The 22,175-nt window shown below is 47.8% G+C and overlaps 1 protein-coding gene across 1 annotated transcript; it reads left to right on the top strand.

The window, feature by feature from the left end:
* The first annotated feature begins 10,647 nt into the window (after positions 1–10,647).
* Positions 10,648–12,166, top strand: LOC123074662 (mitogen-activated protein kinase kinase kinase 17). The gene has a single exon (XM_044497444.1). The coding sequence runs from the start codon at positions 10,775–10,777 to the stop codon at positions 12,149–12,151; it is 1,377 nt and encodes a 458-aa protein (XP_044353379.1). The 5' UTR covers positions 10,648–10,774; the 3' UTR covers positions 12,152–12,166.
* The last annotated feature ends 10,009 nt before the right edge of the window (positions 12,167–22,175 follow it).

Raw genomic sequence — 22,175 nt, 5'->3', positions numbered from 1 at the left:
ATGCTAAGCTAACGGATGGGTCTTATCCATCACATCATTCTCCTAATGATGTGATCCCGTTCATCAAATGACAACACATGTCTATGGTCAGGAAACTTAACCATCTTTGATTAACGAGCTAGTCAAGTAGAGGCATACTAGGGACACTCTGTTTTGTCTATGTATCCATACATGTACTAAGTTTCCGGTTAATACAATTCTAGCATGAATAATAAACATTTATCATGATATAAGGAAATATAAATAATAACTTTATTATTGCCTCTAGGGCATATTTCCTTCAATCACATCTTTATCTTTATCCTTTTTTTAGTTCGATCCTTTTGGTTATGTCTTGATCTAGTAGAATAAAGTTTTAGTATGATCTAGCTTTGAGTTTCGCTTTATGCTCTATCTATGTAATCGAGTCCGTGAGATATATATTAAAGAGTAGTTTTTGAGATAAGGGCTTTGCTCTCTTGCTATGATCTTGAGGGACTTAAATAAAAAGAAAGAAATAAAAAGGATCATATATTGATCTTATGGAGAGTAATGACTTCACATATAAAGAGTATGATGAATAAAAGTTGTTGAGAGTTGACAAACATAGTTTTGGTCATTGTTGCAATTAATAGGAAGTAATAAAGAAAGAGAGGCTTCACATATAACTATACTATCTTGGACATCTTTTGTAATTGTGAGCACTCATTAAAATATGACATGCTAAAAGGTTGATGTTGGACAAGGAAGACAACATAATGGGTTATGTTTTCCTATATCCGAATAGAAGTTATATTGTCATGGTCATCCAACATGATGAGCTTGCCTTTCCCTCTCATGTTAGCCAAATTCTTTGCACCAAGTAGAGATACTACTTGTGCTTCCAAACATCCCTAAGGCCAGTTTTGCCATGAGAGTCCACCATACCTACCTATGGATTGAGTAAGATCCTTCAAGTAAGTTGTCATCGGTGCAAGCAATAAAAATTGCTCTCTAAATATGTATGATCTGTTAGTGTGAAGAAAACAAGCTTTATATGAACTTGTGATATGGAAGAAATAAAAGCGACGGACTGCATAATAAAGGTCCTCATCACAAGCGGCAATATAAAGTGACATTCTTTTGCATTAAGATTTTGTGCATCACACCATAAAAGCGCATGACAACCTCTGCTTTCCTCTGCGAAGAGCCTATCTTTTACTTTTATCTTCTACCCTTATACAAGAGTCATGGTGATCATCACCTTTCCTTTTTATACTTTTTCCTTTGGAAAGCTCTATGTGTTGGAGAGATCCGAATATATATATCCACTCGGATGTAGGTTATCATAAAGTATTATTGTTGAGATTACCCTTGAGGAAAAAGGTTGGGAGGCGAAACTATAAGCCCCTATCTTTCTCTGTGTCCGATTGAAACTTTGTATCCATAAGTATCGCGTGAGTGTTAGCAATTGTGAAAGATTATATGATAGTTGAGTATGTGGACTTGCTGAAAAGCTCTTATATTGACTCTTTCCGATGTTATGATAAATTGCAATTACTTCAATGACTGAGATCATAGTTTGCTAGTTTTCAATGAAGTTTCTGATTCATACTGTACCTTGTGAACGAATTGTTACTTTAGCATAAGAAATTATATGGCATTATATGTTGTTGTTCTATAGATAATCATGATGCCCTCATGTCTGTATTTTATATTATCGACACCTCTATCTCTAAACATGTGGACATATTTATTGATATCGGTTTTCGCTTGAAGACAAGCGAGGTCTAAGCTTGGGGGAGTTGATACGTCCATTTTGCATCATGCTTTTATGTTGATATTTAATGCATTATGGGCTGTTATTACACATTATATCACAATACTTATGCCTATTCTCTCTTATTTTATAAGGTTTACATGAAGAGGGAGAATGCCGGCAGCTCGAATTCTGGACTGGAAAAGGAGCAAATATTAGAGACCTATTCTGCACAACTCCAAAAGTCCCAAAACTTCACGAAGCATGTTCTTGGAATATATAAAAATATATTGGGCGAAGAAAGAACCAGAGGGGGGGCACCAGCCAGCCACAAGGGTGGAGGGCGCGCCCCCAACCTTGTGGGCCCCTTGGTTGGCCTCCGATGCCCATCTTTGGCTATATGGTGTCTTTTACCCTGAAAAAAATCAGAAGGAAGCTTTCGGGACGAAGTGCCGCCGTCTCGAGGCGGAACCTCGGCAGAACCAATCTAGGGCTCCGGCGGAGCTGTTCTGCCAGGGAAACATCCCTCCGGGAGGGGGAAACCATCGCCATCGTCATTACCATCGATCCTCTCATCGAGAGGGGGGTCAGTCTCCATCAACATCTTCACCAGCACCATCTCCTCTCAAACCCTAGTTCATCACTTGTATTTGATCTTGGTCCCAAAACCTCAGATTGGTACCTGTGGGTTGCTAGTAGTGTTGATTACTCCTTGTAGTTGATGCTAGTTGGTTTATCCGGTGGAAGATTATATTTTCGGATCCTTAATGATAATTAATACTCCTCTGATCTTGATTATGAATATGCTTTGTGATTAGTTACGTTTGTTCCTGAGGACATGGGAGAAGTCTTGTTATAAGTAATCATGTGAATTTGGTATTCGTTCGATATTTTGATGAGATGTATGTTGTCTCTCCTCTAGTGGTGTTATGTGAACGTCGACTACATGACACTTCACCATTATTTTAGCCTAGGGGAAGGCATTGGGAAGTAATAAGTAGATGATGGGTTGGTAGAGTGACAGAAGCTTAAACCCTAGTTTATGTGTTGCTTCGTAAGGGGCTGATTTGGATCCATATGTTTCATGCTATGGTTAGGTTTACCTTAATTCTTCTTTCGTAGTTGAGGATGCTTGCGAGAGGGGTTAATCATAAGTGGGAGGCTTGTCCAAGAAAGGGCAGCACCCAAGCACCGGTCCACCCACATATGAAATTATCAAAGTAACGAACGCGAATCATATGAGCATGATGAAAACTAACTTGGCAACAATTCTCATGTGTCCTCGGGGCGCTTTGCTTTATATAAGAGTTCGTCCAAGCTTGTCCTTTGCTACAAAAAGGATTGGGCCACCTTGTTGCACCTTGTTTATTTCTATTACTCGCTACCCGTTACGATTTATCTTGTCACAAAACTATCTATTACCGATAATTTCAGTGCTTGCAGAGAATACCTTGTTGAAAGCCACTTGTTATTTCCTTCTGCTCCTCGTTGGGTTCGACACTCTTATTTATCGAAAGGACTACGATAGATCCCCTATACTTGTGGGTCATCATGGCGCGCCTTATTTCAGCCACTTCTTGTATGCTAATAATAATAATATCATCCCAAGATCGCTAGATTCTTGTCCAGGCCCTCCAAAAATGCGAGAGCTATGTTTAACTCGTACTTATACATATTAGGAATCGCATACAGCGCCACGCCTATTGGGTCGGCCAACAATGTAGCAGAGTGTGAGTATTTTTCTGTCGCTTTTTTGGTCGGTATTCCCACAATTTAAGCATCGATTTTCTATGGATTTTCTTCGATTTTTCTCTGGTTTGCTTTGATTTCCTTTTCCATATCCCCCTTCTTTTTTCTTTATTTCTTTCTTTTGTTTTCATCGCTTCTTTTTTTAACACATTTCTAAAATTTTCCTACACATTCTACATTTTTTGTATCCAACAGGAATTTTTTAGACATGTTTAACATTTTAAAATACATGATTAACATTTTCAAATATTTTTTTATCTCTATTTTTTGACACACGTTGTAAAATTTTCTTATACATCTAAAACATTCTTATATGTGTTTAACATTTTTCAAATACATGTTTAGCATTTTTTCTAATAGTTGTTTTGAACATTTTTCGAATCTCTCTTAAACATTTATCGAATACACGTTGATACTTTTTTAATAACAAGAAACATGGTTTATAAACTATTCAATTTTTTTACAGTGTATAAATATATTTTTAAATGTCACAAACATATCTTTGAAACAACTGAAAATGTTCTTTTAAAAGATAACATAAATTTTGTTGAATGGTACAAAACTTTTTTTGAATTACACAATTATTTTTTTACATTGTATAACATCTTTTAGAACTGTCACATACAATTTTTCGAAATGCATGAACATTTTTTAAATGTCAATGTTAAAAAAAATCATAACCAGTCTTTTCCAAAATCTAAACAAAAGGTAAAAAATGTACATGACATCAGCACAACATCAGGGTGACGAAACACATGGATATTGGAGCAACCGACTACCAACTCGGTGTAGACGACGCGGTCTTGTGTCTCGCAGCAAGCGAGACATAAATTCGCCCCTCCAAAAAAGAAATGACTTTTTTAGTATAACCACACTCTTTATTATTGATCATTAACAAGTTTCATAGTAATACAGTTTAGTTCGGAGGATTAAGGAGCCACAGATGGCGGCCCAACGAATGTCCACAGCGTGCTTAATGAGGCAATGTGCTTCAAAAAGTAAATAAATTGTCTCAAAAAAATATTCTCATGCCATGAGGCCTTCTGTTTGACCCTCTCTATGTCATCACATAGCGCCGGGGATGGCTGGAATGTTCGCTCTAGCGATTTTATTTCACTTTTATCTTCTTCGAGCTTTAAGTAAACAGCTACATGTTTTACAGATGAAAAGAATTGTTATCAGTATTGGATTAAAACTATTCAGGAATTGCCCGCAAAAAAAAACTATTCAGGAATTTAAGATAGGTCCATGAATATTTAAAAATACATGAAAACGTGAAAATATATATTAAAATGAGTATAAATATTAGGGGATGTTCAAATAAATATTCATGATTTTAAAGAAAACTGTATTTAAAATCAATTACATATGTTTAAAAAGAACATAAATTTCTAAAATGATAAAAATTAAAAAATGTTCCCGAAAATTATTAAAAAACTCTAAAATGGCAAATTTTAGAAATGTTCTCAAATTTTGTAAATATTCGTGTATTCCAATAATGATCACTAATTCAGAAAATGTTCTTGCATTTTATTTAATTTTTGAGAAATATTTATGATTTTTGAAAATGTGAAAATATGATAAATGAAAAAAGAAGAAAAACAAAAACCGAAGAAAACCAACGAAAACAATTATGGAAATCAATAAAGAAGAAAAAATGGGAATAAAAACAACCGATGGACAAGCAACGATCACATGTCGACTAGACTACTTGAGCCGCCTCATATGCGCTACGTCGACATTCTGTCGCCATGTGCGCCTTCAAATTGCGCCAGTTTCGTGAATAGCCAAGACTCCACCGCACACGAGGTGATTTATCGGAGGGGGGGGAGCCCTTCAGCCACTAATCCCTATTGCTCCATATATTCTCCACCTCACGGGAAGAGCCGAACACAAGGCCATATCTGACAATATATAACTACTGAACGCTCCAAAAGCAAACGGTCGTAGCCTCACCATCAGCACCCAGCACCCACCAACAATTTGACAAGAGGCACACAGTCTAGTTGCTCTTCTATTCGCAACTGGGCTTGCAGCTTCAGGCTTTAGAGCATCTTCAACGGCCGCGGTAAAAGACGCGCGCGCGGGGTAAACCGAGTCTTTTGTACGCGCGGGACGTTTCGGCGTGCTCCAGCGGTGGCGGGAAAGTCGCACGCGCGCGGGAAAAGGCGGCAGGTCGCGCGCTTTTTTTGGCGCACCGCTTCCGGCGCGCCTATAAAATGCGGCGCTCGCCACGCGCCTATTCCACACGCTTCTCTTCCTTTTCCGTTGCCACGCGCGCCTCCATCGCTTCCTCGGTTGCTTCCGCTGCCACGCGCACCACCGCTCCAGCGCCCCGCCACCATGCCGCCGCGCCGCCGAGGAGCGTCGGGCTACCGCGGCGGCCGCCAGCGCCCCAACGGTGGGTTCTACTCGGAGATACGGTCCGACCAACTCCGGCTCGGCCTCGGCACCTTCGGGACGGCGCACGAGGCCGCCCGCGCGTACGACGCGGCGTCGTGGCGCCTAGGCAGGCCGCGCCAGCAGATGAACTTCCACGACGTCCACACGCTGCAGGAGGCGTTGGACGTCGCCCCGCCGCCTCGTCTTCGCACGGCACAAGACCATGCGTATCACGCTGAGCGGCAGAACCGCCTCCTCGTCGCCCATGAGGACGAGCGGGTCATGGCGGAGTGGCGCCAGCAACACCCGGAGGACGTCTCCTACGAGCAAGCCTACTGGGCAAGGCGCCGCGAGGAGGAGACGCAAAGGCGCCGCGCTGAGCGGTTGGACAGGCGTCGGCGGAAGGCCCTGGCGCTATCCCAGTGCGATGTCGTTGAGAATGGTGGTGAGACGATCTTTGCGTCTAATGATGATCGTTGGGAAGACATGTAGCTCGATACCTCGGATCAGACCAGCGAGGATGGCGACGATGACGATGACGACGACGACTGGGAGTAGGCTGTAGCTGCACTAGTAGTTTTTTATCTATGTCCTTGCACTATCTAAATAGTTTTTATCTATCTATGCTATGGAACTATGTAAAATATCTATGTGTCGTTTTTTCTATCTATGAATTTTTATTTAAAAAAAATATACGCACTGTTTAGCGCGCGCTGCATTTTAGCGCGGCCGCTGGAGCTACGCGCGCGCGTTCAATTTTGACGCGTCTGCTGGAGCCACCGCTGCCGGCCGCGCCAAACCAGACGAACGGCGCGCGGCAAATGCATTTTTTACGCGCGGCGTGCCGTTGAAGATGCTCTTACACACTGACCTGACTGATGAGGTAAAATAACTAGCGCTTCTGCTCAACCAAAAGTGACCAGCTGCTCAGCTGCCAGACCCTCAAGGGTTCAGTTCCCAGCCAAGAATCCTAGATGCCTTATCCCGTTATCCAGCGGCCTTTTGTCCAGGCATGCGATTGACTACCGAGCCAGCAACCGACTGAGTTAGGCCGAGACGATATTTCTATTGCAATCAGGACGGCCTTACGTACTAACCGAAGGCCATAACCCTAAGTACCCTACCAAGTTGCCAATTCTTGTATTCAAGCCTGAAAAGTAGCTGGCCATCAAGCCCACCGCCGGCCGATACATGTCAGCCTCCATTAGCGTTTCATTGAGGCATTGACTTTTTAATGATATCTTTTTGGTTGTCTCTTCTACTATTTTTCTTTAGATTAGACGTTGACTCCACTACAGCTGCTAAAGCCCAGCCAGTCGGCAACGTCAGTCAACGCCTGGCTGACGACGATTGGGAAGTTGAAGGCCATCTTCAAGTCTTGCTTGAATCTCCGACAAATTAATAAGTGGTGGTAGAAAGTGTCAAGGCTGTGCATTTCCTTGTCTTTCGACATGCGCAACAAAAAAGCGAAGTGTTCAAGTTGCCTTTAGCAGGGATCAACATAATCTATCATTTGTTCATGATATAAGAGAGCAAAAGGGTAACTCGCAACTGATTCTTCAAGTTGAAAACAAAAGCAAAGCGGTATCGTCAACATTTTTGTATTCTCAAAGCCTCTTGATTGGGCCCGACTCATACTGAAATCTGCACTCTTGGACAAATAATAACTGAAAAGCAAACGCACAATTGTGCTCCTCTCATCCTATCCAAGTAGAAAAAATGCTATCTCCGCTGTCAGATTTCCCGTCGCAGTAGATAGTATTCAACACTTGGCTCCTTGCGCGATAAACCACACCACGGCACACTGAATATGAAGCGAAATGGTATATTTGTCCAAGTTAAGGCACTGTTGCAGGTTTGTGGTCTCTTTACAGCTGCAGCCTGCAAAGGACGGTTCCCAGATGGTGGGTGCACCGTCACTCAACACAGATGGGTTTGTTTAACCGTGACACTTTTCTAGCATGCGACCTGGCTGGTTTTAGAGGATAGGGTTCGGTTCCAGGTTCCTGCGTCTCTCTTCCATAGCATATGGCATGGTTCAGAGCATCTGTGTGTCAATGATTCATCACTTTCTTAATGTGTCTGCCTGAAATCAAATCACGTCGTTTCGACTGATAAACCCCCGAGACATGCTCCGTCTCCTATCTCGTGCGATGCTCTGTCAACAACCTCCTCACATCCATGTTCGTGGACACGTCGGTCAAACAGAAACGGGGTAAAAAGACAGAAATCATCACTCGTCAGTTCGTTCTTTCTTCGGATGCATATGACCAAGTATAAGAAAATGTGAAAACGGTTGACCTGCTCCAGACCTAGAGCTGGTTCAACCAAAAGGAATAGTAGTAGCATAGTTCCAACTGGCGCATGGTTTAACAAATGGCCAGTGGAACAGCTAGCCTTGGAATTCTGGAAGAAATGGCTAATGTGATCATGTGCAGTCTAATGTAATCATACTAGGATGGTGAGGCTACTAACACCAGTATGAAGACTTTGTAGTATAAGCATAGACCGTACCAAACACTTGACTTGCGCAGCTGCCTGCATTCTGGCGCGTATTGACCTGGTTCGGCGCAGCAACGTGAGCTCTCTTCTCGCAGATCTCCAGATATTGGTAGGTTCGCGTGCCTGCCTCACTCCAGATCTAACGCGTTCGCAACGTGCGGGCATCGCATGTGCCACCGCCGACATGCGCGGTCTGGGGCCAAACCGACCGGCGCGAGCTGCCGCCGAACAGGATCCGGCGCCTGATTGTGATTCGATCCGAATCAGCGGCATGCTGAGGAGCTCCGTGTGCGTGGTGACCATGTCATACGTGTTCTCCGCCGCTTTGCGACGGAGTGGATGAATCGGATGTGCGTCCACTCGCCAGCTTGCCAGTTTGCGCCGTGCTGGGGCGCACGCACGCACGTCCGTCCGACGCGTCCCACCACCGCCGCTCCAGATGGATCGAGCAACAGGGAGAGAGGGACGGGGACCGACAGGGCGCCGGCAATGCGAGGCGTCGAGCATCTCCATGCCCGCCGCGGAATGGAAGGAGCGGTGCATCTGACGCATATCCCAGTTTGCCGGTCCGTTGCGGCCCGGTCTGGTCCTTTTCGGCCGGCCGCCGCAGGAATGCCGTGGCACTCACCATGCCACCATGCCAGTGTGCGAGCTGGGGTTTCCCTTTTCGGTCGGGCGACAGGGAATCAGCCGGCTCTGCACGATCAAGCCCGAACCATGCATCGCGGAGAATGAGGAGCCGGCTAGGAACAGAGGATAAGATATGTAAACAGTGTTTTGCACAGACAGCCTGGATGGAACTACTACTGCTGCTCCTACTGGCAATTGGCATTGGCACTAGCAGACAGTGGCCGAGTGCATTGGCAATTTGCACAGCCTCGATCGGTGACAGCGGTTGAATGCACTGCTGCAATGTACGTACAGTACATGGCTATAAACAGAGGTGGGTGAAAGGCACCAACTCTAGGAGGAGTCGGTCACATTGTTGAGATCTCCGTTCTTATCTTTGAATCCTGATCCAAATTTGAATTTTTCCCGGTCTACCGCAGAATTAATTACAGTAGGATATTGCTGAGTGCATAGTAGTGTGACCGTGGAGGTCAAGTACTCCTACCCACCAAGTTTCAACGGTAGGTTTGGTGGAGCAAACCTGTCCTTACTCCGATGAAATATCATTACTCTGTTGCAGACTCACAGGCCACAATGTCAAAGCATGCACCCAAAGCCCAAAGCCCCTTTTGGGCGCACGCGTTGACCTCCCCTTCTGACACGCTTACACGATTGTTATTAACTACACAGAGGAAAGAATGGAGTTCTTCCCTCCGATGCGAGCCGAATCACCAGCCACCGGTGTCGCGGCGTTTTGCTTTCTCGGCAGTTGATCCGATCGTCTCTGACCGAGAAGGCGGGCGTTGCACGTCCAATCTTGACCGGTGCGGCGGCACGGTACCGCTGATTTAAGTGGGCGGGCACGGCTGAGCTGATGAGCTCAACTGGCCCGGAATTAACGACCTCAACCGGCGCCAGCCGCGGATTAATTAGAGTAGGGGAGGCCGTCGCATCGCGCAGCTGACCTGACAGACACGCCCTAATGCACTAACCACGCTCGTGCTTCACATGTGTAGTACTGGTACTTGCATCTATTTTGGCTCAAAAAATAAGAGTCTATTCTTGCTCTGTACTGACGCTCGTGAATCCCATTTAATCACACGAAAATCACGAGCAGTACCTCCCCCCGTTATAGAACGCAGAGCAGGATCGCCCTGGCGGCTTTCCAATCTCGTGTTCCTCGTTCTCAGTTTTCTGAAAAAACACGCGGAACGCAGAGAGCATATTGTATTTTCTGGCCTCACACAAAGGAGAGCATATTGTATTGCTGCACCGCCACAAAAACAATACTGCGAGGAGATTGATTCGCTCTCAGTGGGCAAAAATAACAATGACAGTGGGATCCATGCGCCAAGTGCCTGCCGTTGGTGGCGACTGGCGGAGAGGAGATGGATGCATTTGACGGCGGCATGTGCAGCGAGCGAGCGAGCGTCAGGCGCGGGCGCCCGTCGGTTGATTGACCGCATGAGCCGCCGCGCGTTCCCACCCACACAAACACGCGGAAAAAAGATGAAAAAGGAAACAGCGTCCAATTGCCGCGCGTGGGTAGAACGCACAAGCCACGCTTTGTGCCTCGCCAAGTTGGGCATTGACACACACCAAACACCTTCCCCGCCACCCCGATCGGCCCCCTAATCTAATCCCCACCCAATTAGCTCCAAGTCGTCTTCCCCTTCCCCTTCCCCTCCTAACCCCCTTGCTTCCATTCCATGGATATATAAACGCGCGCAACCACAGGCCACCCAAACCCAACGCATACCAAACAAAAAGAACAACAAGAAGATCACCGGCTCACCACCACACAGACAAGCAAGAATGGCGATCGCCGTGAGCGGGCACTGGACGCGGCTGCGGACGCTCGGCTGCGGCGCGTCGGGGGCCGTGGTGTCGCTGGCGGCCGACGCCGCGTCGGGGGAGCTGTTCGCGGTCAAGTCCGTGCGCGCGGCGGACGCGGCGCAGCTGAGCCGGGAGCAGGGGATCCTCTCCGCGCTCTGCTCGCCGCACGTCGTCGGCTGCATCGGCGGCGGTGGCGACCGCGACGGCTCCTACCACCTCTTCCTCGAGTTCGCCCCCGGCGGCTCGCTCGCCGACGAGGCCGCCAGGAATGGGGGCCGCCTGGAGGAGCGCGCCATCCGGGCGTACGCGGCGGACGTCCTGCGCGGCCTGGCATACATCCACGGCAAGTCGCTCGTGCACGGCGACGTCAAGTCGAGGAACGTGGTGATCGGCGCCGACGGGCGCGCCAAGATCGCCGACTTCGGGTGCGCGAGGGCCCTCGGCGCGGCGGGGCCGATCGGAGGCACGCCGGCGTTCATGGCCCCGGAGGTGGCCCGAGGGGAGGAGCAGGGCCCGGCCGCCGACGTGTGGGCTCTCGGCTGCACGGTCGTCGAGATGGCCACCGGGCGCGCGCCATGGGGCAAGATGGATAACGTCCTTGCCGCTGTCCACCGGATCGGGTACACGGACGCCGTGCCGGAGGTGCCCGCGTGGCTCTCAGCGGAGGCGAAGAGCTTCCTCGCCATGTGCTTCGCGAGGAACGCCCGCGACCGGTGCACGGCGGCGCAGCTCCTGGAGCACCCGTTCGTGGCATTGCAGGCAGGAGAGGCCAAGGCCAGGTGGGTGTCTCCCAAGAGCACGCTTGACGCCGCATTCTGGGAATCGGAGACCGAAGAGGAAGAGGAGGAGGAGGAGGTTTCAGAGAGCCCGTGCGAGAGGATCAAGTCATTGGCGTGCTCCGTCTTGCCGGACTGGGATTCCGACGAAGGCTGGATGGACGTGCTCGGCGAGCAGTGTGAAGCTTGCGATTCACCAGCAACCAAGGGGCCGGCTGATGTGTCCAGCAGGGCGCCAAGCAAAGTGCTCGGGTCCCCGGCGGTGCCAGCTGAAGACGTAGCTGTCGTCGGCACCCTTTCGAGTGATGAACATGAATTGGACGCAGAGGATGAACCTTTCGGCGACGATATCATCCTAGCCGCTGATCCTTTAGTGGACCGCCAGATCGAAGTGCGTCCGAGCTCGGATAGAGATGTACTACTTTCATCATCACATGTACCCTGTAATAATCGAATCGTTGCAATAGAAAAGTTTCGTTTTCCACAAATCTTGCTGTGCCGTTCTGATAGACTACGTACTGAATTTCTACCCGTGCGTGGAGAACACAGTGCGTCTCCCTCTTTACACTCCAACTCATAACAAAAATCTTCCTACAACTTACACAACTACAGTACTACAGTAGCAGATAAGTAACCACGCAATAGAGAAGAGCATTGCTTTTGCCTGGGATAGCACGGCAGGGAAAGAAAACCCACAAAATGACTGTTTCCTTCCGCAGAGAAGCGAAGCTAGACGTTGGACGAAGCGTGCGGTTTATCCCATGCCAAAGAATTCCATCTTCCATCACAGGTGGACACGGCCGGATCGTCTCGGCCTCTCGGCCACGAAACGGGCGGGCCGACTTGGAGGTGCCGGCGTCAGCCCACGCCATCTCGTGCGTACGCCTCCACTTGATTAATGAATGAATGGCGCGGCAAGAAGAAAGCCTCCCCTCCCCTCCCGAGTGGGAAAGCCAGCGACGGCGGCGCGGGCGTCCGCTCAAGCAAAGGGGGAGAAAAGAAAAGAAAAGAAAAGAAGGAAGCCGTACCCGCTCCTTTTAATTCGCGATAGGGGTCAGGGAAAATGGGATATATGCCTCTGCCCGCCGCCCCGGGGTCCCAGCCGCCCAAGCCACCGCCCCGGGAGAAACCTGTACTATCTTCTAGCGAGCGGCGCATCGCCATGCACCTCTGGCCTCTGGACATGGGGCCGGGCGGCCGGCGCCGGCTGACGCAACCCAAGTATCACCGGTTCCATCACGCCGCACTGTTACCACATGCGATCAGTACGAGCACGACAGGCGGCGCGGCTGCCGTCCTTGGGTGATTGTCCGGCCGTCACCTCACGTACTGCCACTGGTTAAGCCAATACGTGTGCGTACGTGTCGAGCGGGCCGCGGCGTGCAGGCCCTGAGGCCAACTCCAATGTGCGACTCCATCATGTCCGCTTCGTTTGCATCAAAACGGATAAATAATACGACTCAACGCGCAACCGCATTCTTAAATTTTGTCCCTTCGGCATCCGGCTCGCCCAATTTCCGGCGCAAACATGCGCCAGATTTGCGACCACATGGACGTCGTCGAACGGACGTGCACGCGCTTGCTCGGCGTCCGTCTTGAGGACGTGTGGCGGTCGTTCACCTACCTCCATCGTCCAAATTCAATGCGCACGGCCGGCCGGCCCCGGTTGTCAGTACACGGCGGAGGGTCGTCGTCCTTTTTAAATTGGAAGCCGTGGACCGGCCAGTCCACAGTTTTCACTTCCTAGCCCTCATCCACATCTCCGCCGGCGAAAATGGTGAGGCGATGGTTCCTCGACCGCAAGATGAGGCATGACCACGAGGCCGGGCCGTCGCCTCTCCCCTACCCCGCCTCCATCTCCACCTCCACCTCCACCCCCACCTCGCCGGCGGCTGTACGTCAAGGCAGGGGTGTGCCAGTGCTACTAGGAGACGCGCACGCCGTTGCCGTGGGGCAACGTGCACCTCCCCAACAACTGGCACCTCTCCGCGGATCGCATGCCTGTCCCCCCGGTCCCGGTGAGCGGTCGCGCCCGCCAGGACGAAATCCATCGTCCCCACGCCCGCCTGCCCCCGGACCTCATCGAAGACGGGAGGTACGTCGTGGACTCGCCGTTGTGGGATATGTGGCTTCGCGACGAGCACAACATCAGGCGGCAGTCCTACTTTGCAGGCCGTCCGCAGAGCCCGTGGCGGCCACCCGCTGATCGCCGCGCGCCAGCTCCCAGCGCGCCCCAGTCGCGCGGCCGCAGGCAGGTTCGTGGGCTCACCCCTACGTCGTCGTTGTCTCCGTCCTCGCCACCCCCCGAGCGAATGACGGCCGCCGAGCAGGAGGAGCTGATGCGGCAGGTGATGGAGGAGTCCGTCCACACCCACGACGAGTGCCAATGGGAGGGCCTCGAGGAGATGTTGGCCCTGTCAGCGACCGGCGACTTCGCCTTCCCTGATCTCGACGCGTACGTCAAGGAGGAGGCCATGGAGGAGGCGCGACCAGAGGTGGCGATGGAGGAGCCGACAGGATGGAACCCAACATAGGTCGGGTAGTCCTGGACGTGGACCGTGCCGTGCACGCACGAGGTGGACGCCGGCCGGTGGTCACCATCCCCGCCGCACGAAGAGGTCGTGGAGGCGCCACCGCAGCCGGCACATCAGGCGACTCCGCCCTGGCAGGGGCCGACAACCACCTCCATACGTCGACCTCACCGTTGACGAGGACAACGACGAGGAGTAGACGGCGGCCACGGCAATCAACGGTGGCCACGGCGGCCGCGACAGCCTTTTATGTTTTTTAAATGTTTTAAATTATCTTATTTATATTAATGTGCGAACTTGGGTAATGTGGTTGTTTTAATGTATGTGTTAAATATTTTCGAGTTGTTTTTAATGTTTATTTGGGGTTTTGAGGATTTATTTTTGTGAAAAAAACAGACCGTTTGGGGTGCGGCTAACCCGTTAGGTGCACCGATGACCGCGACCGTAAACGGACAGCTGTATCCGTTGTTCTGCCCTAAACGGACGAGAAGCGAACAAACTGGACGTCGCGTTGGAGTTGGCCTGGGCTCAGTTGCGAGTCGGCCGCCAAGTCTGTATGATTCTGCAGCTCGCGCGTCGGCCAGCACCTATCATCGTCTCCAAGATTTTGCAACTTTCGGGGGCGCGCCATCTGATTGGGCCGCACCGCACGGGAGAAGGACTACTCTACTGCTACGGAAGATGCGAGAGCATCCTATGGAATCCACGGGGGAATGGCATTTGGGTTTGGGAATTGATATGGCTGCCGACTCGTGCGACGGAAGAGTCCACGCCTCTCGGGTTGCCTCTCTCGCTCTCGAGGCCCCCTGACTTGGTTGCCGCTGCGTGCTCTCTGTTGTTGCTTTCACGCCTACTTCGGGACACGGTGATGAGGCCGCTCAAGGATTCTAGAGAGGTCTAGAACATTTTGGCCACACACATCACGTACACCCGTGGCTTCTTGATTCTGGAAAGATCCAGAACGTTTCGGTTCCTGCTTCGGGATTTGGGTAAGTGGGGATTCGTTCGACGAACTATAAAGCCGTTTGGATGATGGCCAGGTGGCATGTTATTACGTCGACAGGTGCCATGTAATCGCTATCCATCAAAATTGTAGGTGAACAGGACTGGAAAAACTCGGTGTCGTCGTGGCCAGATCAGCCTCCCAGCTCATTTTTTCGAGAAAAAAAAAGAGACAAAACTAAGCGACCAAGCGTGCTTTGGCGGCACCTAACAACTACAGGTGGAACGGCCCGTGATTTTAGACCAACCGGCTTCAAACATCTGCAGAGTCAGCCGATCTAGGATTAAGTTTGTTGATCAAACTCGTACTCTTGGTATACTGCTGCTTGTAAACAATGCGTGCGCTCCTCTCAGCTCTGTCTGCATTATGTGTTCCAATGGCGTTTACACGCATCCAAAATTCTATCGATCATCTTTGGGAAAGGAAAAATTATAATGGTCCAATGCAACAGTAGTCATGAATAGTTAAGTGTGAGCAGTGCAGGGTTGACTTCAGTTCCGTTAGCCATTTCATTCTTGGCGTGCGAACACTACAGAGAAGTCAGGCAGTGGTGCCAATAGAAAAGAAAAGAAAAGAAGACGAAGGCATCATGACTCCGCAAATGTCAACTGAGCTCAGGAGGGCCTACGCACCCGGCCACAGCGCCTCACCGTTCACCGATCAACTGCTAGTCGCATTATTAATGTCGACTAGATTCGCAAAAATAAAAGTGTCGACAACACTACGGCGTCCCTACCATAGTGGTTTATATATAGGAAGTATATGCGCTCTATTCTACATCGCGTCAGTACTCCGCAGCGTCTCTGGCCAACATAAATAAACAAATTCTGGAGTAGCACTCTCTATTATCCACCGCTTTCTATGAAAAGGGCACGAAAATTCTAATAATTGAGGCAACGCAAGTATAACGCCGCCCGTTACGACGCCGCGACGTGTCGCGCTCCTGCACCAAGAACAAAAACGCCAACACTTTTCCGGCTTCCCCACGCGAAAAATATACTCCGACGACGAGGAGAGACGCCGCGCTCTCGACACTTGTCGAGGGGACAAGTGCGACAGGTAATGGCGGATTCGGGGCGGAGCACCTACCAACAATGCCAACTCACTACCACGAGTGTTCCGCGACAGGTGCGAGCTCACTCATACCTGTAGTATATAGAACGAAGATAAGTTCAGGTCTTTTTTAGGTTCTGCCGTGAGCTAATAAGCTGAGCTACGAATGATTCGATGGATGCGAGGAGGGTTGTCACCTCGCTGGCCTGGCCAGGGGGGATGTTTATCGCCAAAGCGTGATTACAGGCTTGCTAGAGCGGTTTTGTTCCTCTGGTTGTGCTATATTCATACAGAGTAACCATGCAGTGCCAGCCAGCGACACGAACGTGGATCAACGATACTGTTGCGGCCACATTTCACGGGCAGCAAAATGAGGCAGAGCGGCAGGCAATACGTATCCATTTCTGACCACCGCTGGACGGAGCTAGTAGTTTGATTGCATCAAACTTGCTCGCCGCCGCCTGCGATATAGAAATACAATATGGGATGGACCGTCCGATGAGATAACTTGAGGCTGACATATGTGCAAGCCACCGAACAGTTCTATCTAGCGAGCGAGCCGTGTCGTCCCTAGGCAGGCAGGCAGGCAGGCAGGCGGGCGGCGAGGCTTTGCCAAATGCCGGGCCGGGCGATCAAATCTGTGCCGGCTACGTGCGCCGCTCCTCCTGCTCTTTCGCGCCACGCGCGTCGCTGCATGAACCACATGTATGCGCCTGTCGTGCACGCGGCCGCGGTAGACCACGCGCTCGTGCACATAAACTTTGGGTTGCCACCGGAGGCTCTCGATGTGCTTGACCTCACATTTCTTCAACGGTGGAGTGACGGGTACGTAGGAAAAAAAACTTCTTCAGTTTATCTGCATGCATTTCCAAGAAAAAATAATACTAGTTCATACAGAACATCTCGCTCAGCCGATATATACTACAACACGCTTTCGAGAAAAGAGATAGACACAACACAAAAAATATAAGACCGACTAGATCACAATTTTAGTGATGTAAAAGATTTTATATTAGTTTACAGAGTATAACACAACTGATATTCCATGCAAAAAAAAAGAACAATAGCCCCATATTACTCTTTTTTGAGTTTTTTTTGACAAATGTTGTACTTTATTAACTTAAAATAAAGCATCAAGGTGATACAAACTCAATGAGTATACACCCGACTTTTACATAACTAAGATGCAAACAACCAATACCAACGAACACACAAAGAACCGCATCAACAAATATCAAAGTCGTACAAGACTCAACCTATGCCAGAAGGATATAGAAAACAAGAGAAAGAGGAAAAACAGGTAGATATTACAACACGCTTTCAAAAAAAAAAGATAGACACAACACAACAAATATAAGACCTATTAGATCATTACTTTTAGTGATCTAAAAAATGTTTTATTAGTTTACACAGTATAATGTCTAGATTTTCCTGTAATGCATATGCAGATGACACCATCCTTGTGTTCCCTACAATCCCATCTCAGCTTTGGCAAGTAAAAACTCTTCCGATGCACTATACTAATTACATTGGTCTCAAAGTGAATTATAACAAATCCGTTCTTGTGCCTTTGAATATTCATGAGGATACCTTGCCAGGATTGCTGCAAATTTTGGGGTGCAAAATTGGCAAGCTCTCCTTTTACTTACTTTGGTTTGCCAATAGGTATTGCACAGCTGAAAATCGATGATTTCTCCCCCATAATGCAAAGAGTGGAAAGAAGATTCACTTGATGCTCCACACTTCTCTCATATGATGGGAAACTATTCTTAATCAAGTCTGTCTTTTTTGTCCTCCCCACATTCTTCATGTGTACTCTGGCTCTGCCTGTGGGAGTGATCAACCAACTCCAAAAGTACCTGAGGAATTTCTTATGGAGGAAATTTGACTCAACAGAAAGTGGAATGTCTATAGTGGCTTGGGATAAGATCTGCAAACCAAAGACCCAAAGAGGATTGGGAATTCTGGACATATATCTCCATAACAAGGCCCTCCTCATGAAAAATGCGCATAAGTTCCTCAATCAAGAAGATCGCCCTTGGGTGAAGCTTATTTGGGAAGTTTATTACTCAGCTTCCCTCCCATGGGATAAGAAGGAAGGCTCCTTCTGGTGGAAAATAAATTTCAGCTTAATACCCTCCTACAAGCAATCAACAACATGCATGGCAAGGTCTGGCTCTCTACTATCCACTTTTGGACTGGTAATTGGAAGCAAGAACCGTCGGTGTCAAAACCGGCAGATCTCGGGTAGGGAGGCCCAAGCTGTGAGTCTAAGGATCAATAGTAACAAGAGACAATGGTGACACGGTGTTTACCCAGGTTCGGGCCCTCTTAAAGGAGGTAAAACCGTACGTCCTGCTTGATTGTATTCGATGAGTATAGGGGTTACAAGAGTTGATCTACCTCGAGATCGTAATGGCCAAACCCTAGCAGTCTAGCATATGATTATTCTCATAGCCTCTACGGACTAACCCCTCCGGTTTATATACACACCAGAGGGGCCTAGGGTTATACAAAGTTGGTTCATAGAGGAAAGGAGTATTACACCCGGACCCCAAACTTGCCGTTCGACGCACATAGGAGTCTTACCCGGACACGGGAGGTGGTCTTCTGCTTCGTCTTCACGACCCATCAGCCCGACCCATATCGAATAGGCCGGACACCAGAGGACCCCCGAATCCAGGACACCCTCAGTAGCCCCCGAACATGGCTTCAATGACGATGTAGTATCCGGCTTATGTCTTCGGCTTTGGAAGGCAAGTCCTTCATCATACTCCGGATTGACGATAGTCCGATTTTGACCTCCATGTTTTGCCTTTACGATTCCTTCATGTTGTCGCCTCGATTTTGATAACCCACAAGTATAGGGGATCGCAACAGTTTTCGAGGGCAGAGTATTCAACCCAAATTTATTGATTCGACACAAGGGGAGCCAAAGAATATTCTCAAGTATTTGCAGTTGAGTTGTCAATTCAACCACACCTGGATAACTTAGTATTTGCAGCAAAGTATTTAGTAGCAAAATAATATGGAAGTAATGGTAACGGTAGCAAAAGTAATATTTTTGGATTTTGTAGTGATTGTAACAGTAGCAACGGAAAAGTAAATAAGCGAAGAACAATATGTGAAAAGCTCGTAGGCATTGGATCGGTGATTGAGAATTATGCCGGATGCGGTTCATCATGTAACAGTCATAACATAGGGTGACACAGAACTAGCTCCAATTCATCAATGTAATGTAGGCATGTATTCCGAATATAGTCATACGTGCTTATGGAAAAGAACTTGCATGACATCTTTTGTCCTACCCTCCCGTGGCAGCGGGGTCCTATGGAAACTAAGGGATATTAAGGCCTCCTTTTAATAGAGTACCGGAACAAAGCATTAACACATAGTGAATACATGAACTCCTCAAACTACGGTCATCACCGGGAGTGGTCCCGATTATTGTCACTTCGGGGTTGCCGGATCATAACACATAGTAGGTGACTATAGACTTGCAAGATAGGATCAAGAACTCACATATATTCATGAAAACATAATAGGTTCAGATCTGAAATCATGGCACTCGGGCCCTAGTGACAAGCATTAAGCATAGCAAAGTCATAGCAACATCAATCTCAGAACATAGTGGATACTAGGGATCAAACCCTAACAAATCTAACTCGATTACATGATAAATCTCATCCAACCCATCACCGTCCAGCAAGCCTACGATGGAATTACTCACGCACGACGGTGACCATCATGAAATTGGTGATGGAGGATGGTTGATGATGACGACGGCGACGAATCCCCCTCTCCGGAGCCCCGAACGGACTCCAGATCAGCCCTCCCGAGAGGTTTTAGGGCTTGGCGGCGGCTCCATATCGTAAAATGCGATGAATCCTTCTCTCTGTTTTTTCCTCCCCGAACACGAATATATGGAGTTGGAGTTGAGGTCGGTGGAGCGTCAGGGGGCCCACGATCCCCCACCCTCATGGACAGGGTATGGGCCCCCTGATGTGGATTCTTCTTCCAGTATTTTTAATATTTTCCAAAAATATGTTCCTTGGAGTTTCAGGTCATTCCGAGAACTTTTGTTTCTGCACATAAATAACACCATGGCAATTCTGCTGAAAACAACGTCAGTCCGGGTTAGTTCCATTCAAATCATGCAAGTTAGAGTCCAAAACAAGGGCAAAAGTGTTTGGAAAAGTAGATACGACGGAGACGTATCAACTCCCCCAAGCTTAAACCTTTGCTTGTCCTCAAGCAATTCAGTTGATAAACTGAAAGTGATAAATAAAAACTTTTACAAACTCTGTTTGCTCTTGTTGTTGTAAATATGTAAAGCCAGCATTCAAGTTTTCAGCAAAGATTATAACTAACCACATTCGCAATAACTCTTAGGTCTCATGTTTACTCATATCAATGGCATAATCAACTAGCGAGCAATAATAATAAATCTCGGAGGACAACACTTTCTCAAAACAATCATAATATGATATAACAAGATGGTATCTCGCTAGCCCTTTCTGAGACCGCAAAACATAAATGCAGAGCATCTTTAAAGATCAAGGACTGACTAGACATTGTAATTAATGGTAAAAGAGATTCAGTCATAGTCATACCCAATATAAATTAATAGTAATGGATGCAAATGACAGCAGTGCTCTCCAGCTAGTGCTTTTTAATAAGAGGGTGATGACTCAACATAAAAGTAAATAGATAGGCCCTTCGCAGAGGGAAGCAGGGATTTGTAGAGGTGCCAGAGCTCGATTTTAAAGCAGAGATAAATAATATTTTGAGCGGCATACTTTCATTGTCAACATAACAACCAAGAGATGGCGATATCTTCCATGCTACACATTATAGGCGGTTCCCAAACAGAATGGTAAAGTTTATACTCCCCCTCCACCAACAAGCATCAATCCATGGCTTGCTCGAAACAACGAGTGCCTCCAACTAACAACAGTCCCAGGGGGAGTTTTGTTTGCAATTATTTTGATTTAGTTTGCATAAAGCATGGGACTGGGCATCCCGGTGACCAGCCATTTTCTCGTGAGTGAGGAGCGGAGTCCACTCCTCTTGAGAATAACCCGCCTAGCATGGAAGATACGGACAGCCCTAGTTGATACATGAGCTATTCGAGCATACAAAACAGAATTTCATTTGAAGGTTTAGAGTTTGGCACATACAAATTTACTTGGAACGGCAGGTAGATACCGCATATAGGAAGGTATAGTGGACTCATATGGAATAACTTTGGGGTTTAAGGGATTGGATGCACAAGCAGTATTCCCGCTTAGTACAAGTGAAGGCTAGCAAAAGACTGGGAAGCGACCAACTAGAGAGTGACAACAGTCATGAACATGCATTAAAATTAATAGACATTGAGTACAAGCATGAGTAGGATATAATCCACCATGAACATAAATATCGTGAAGGCTATGTTGATTTGTTTCAACTACATGTGTGAACATGTGCCAAGTCGAGTCACTTAAATCATTCAAAGGAGGATACCACCCCACTATACCACATCACAACCATTTTAATAGCATGTTGGCACGCAAGGTAAACCATTATAACTCATAGCTAATCAAGCATGGCACGAGCAACTATGATCTCTAATTGTCATTGCAAACATGTTTATTCATAATAGGCTGAATCAGGAACGATGAACTAATCATATTTACAAAAACAAGAGAGGTCGAGTTCATACCAGCTTCTCTCATCTCAATCAGTCCATCATATATCGTCATAATTGCCTTTCACTTGCACGACCGAACGATGTGAATAATAATAAGAGTGCACGTGCATTGGACTAAGCTGGAATCTGCGAGCATTCAATAAACAGGAAGACAAGGCAATATGGGCTCTTGGTTAAATCAACAATAATGCATATAAGAGCCACTTCAACAATTTAATTATGGTCTTCTCCTATCGACCCCCAAAGAAAAGAAAAGAAATAAAACTATTTACACGGGAAAGCTCCCAACAAGCAAAAGAAGAACGGGAAATCTTTTTGGGTTTGC

Source organism: Triticum aestivum, chromosome 3D, assembly GCF_018294505.1.
Source record: "Triticum aestivum cultivar Chinese Spring chromosome 3D, IWGSC CS RefSeq v2.1, whole genome shotgun sequence".
Taxonomy (NCBI): domain Eukaryota; kingdom Viridiplantae; phylum Streptophyta; class Magnoliopsida; order Poales; family Poaceae; genus Triticum; species Triticum aestivum.
The sequence above is the reverse complement of the archived record's forward strand: the minus strand, read 5'-3'. Positions and strand labels throughout refer to the sequence as shown.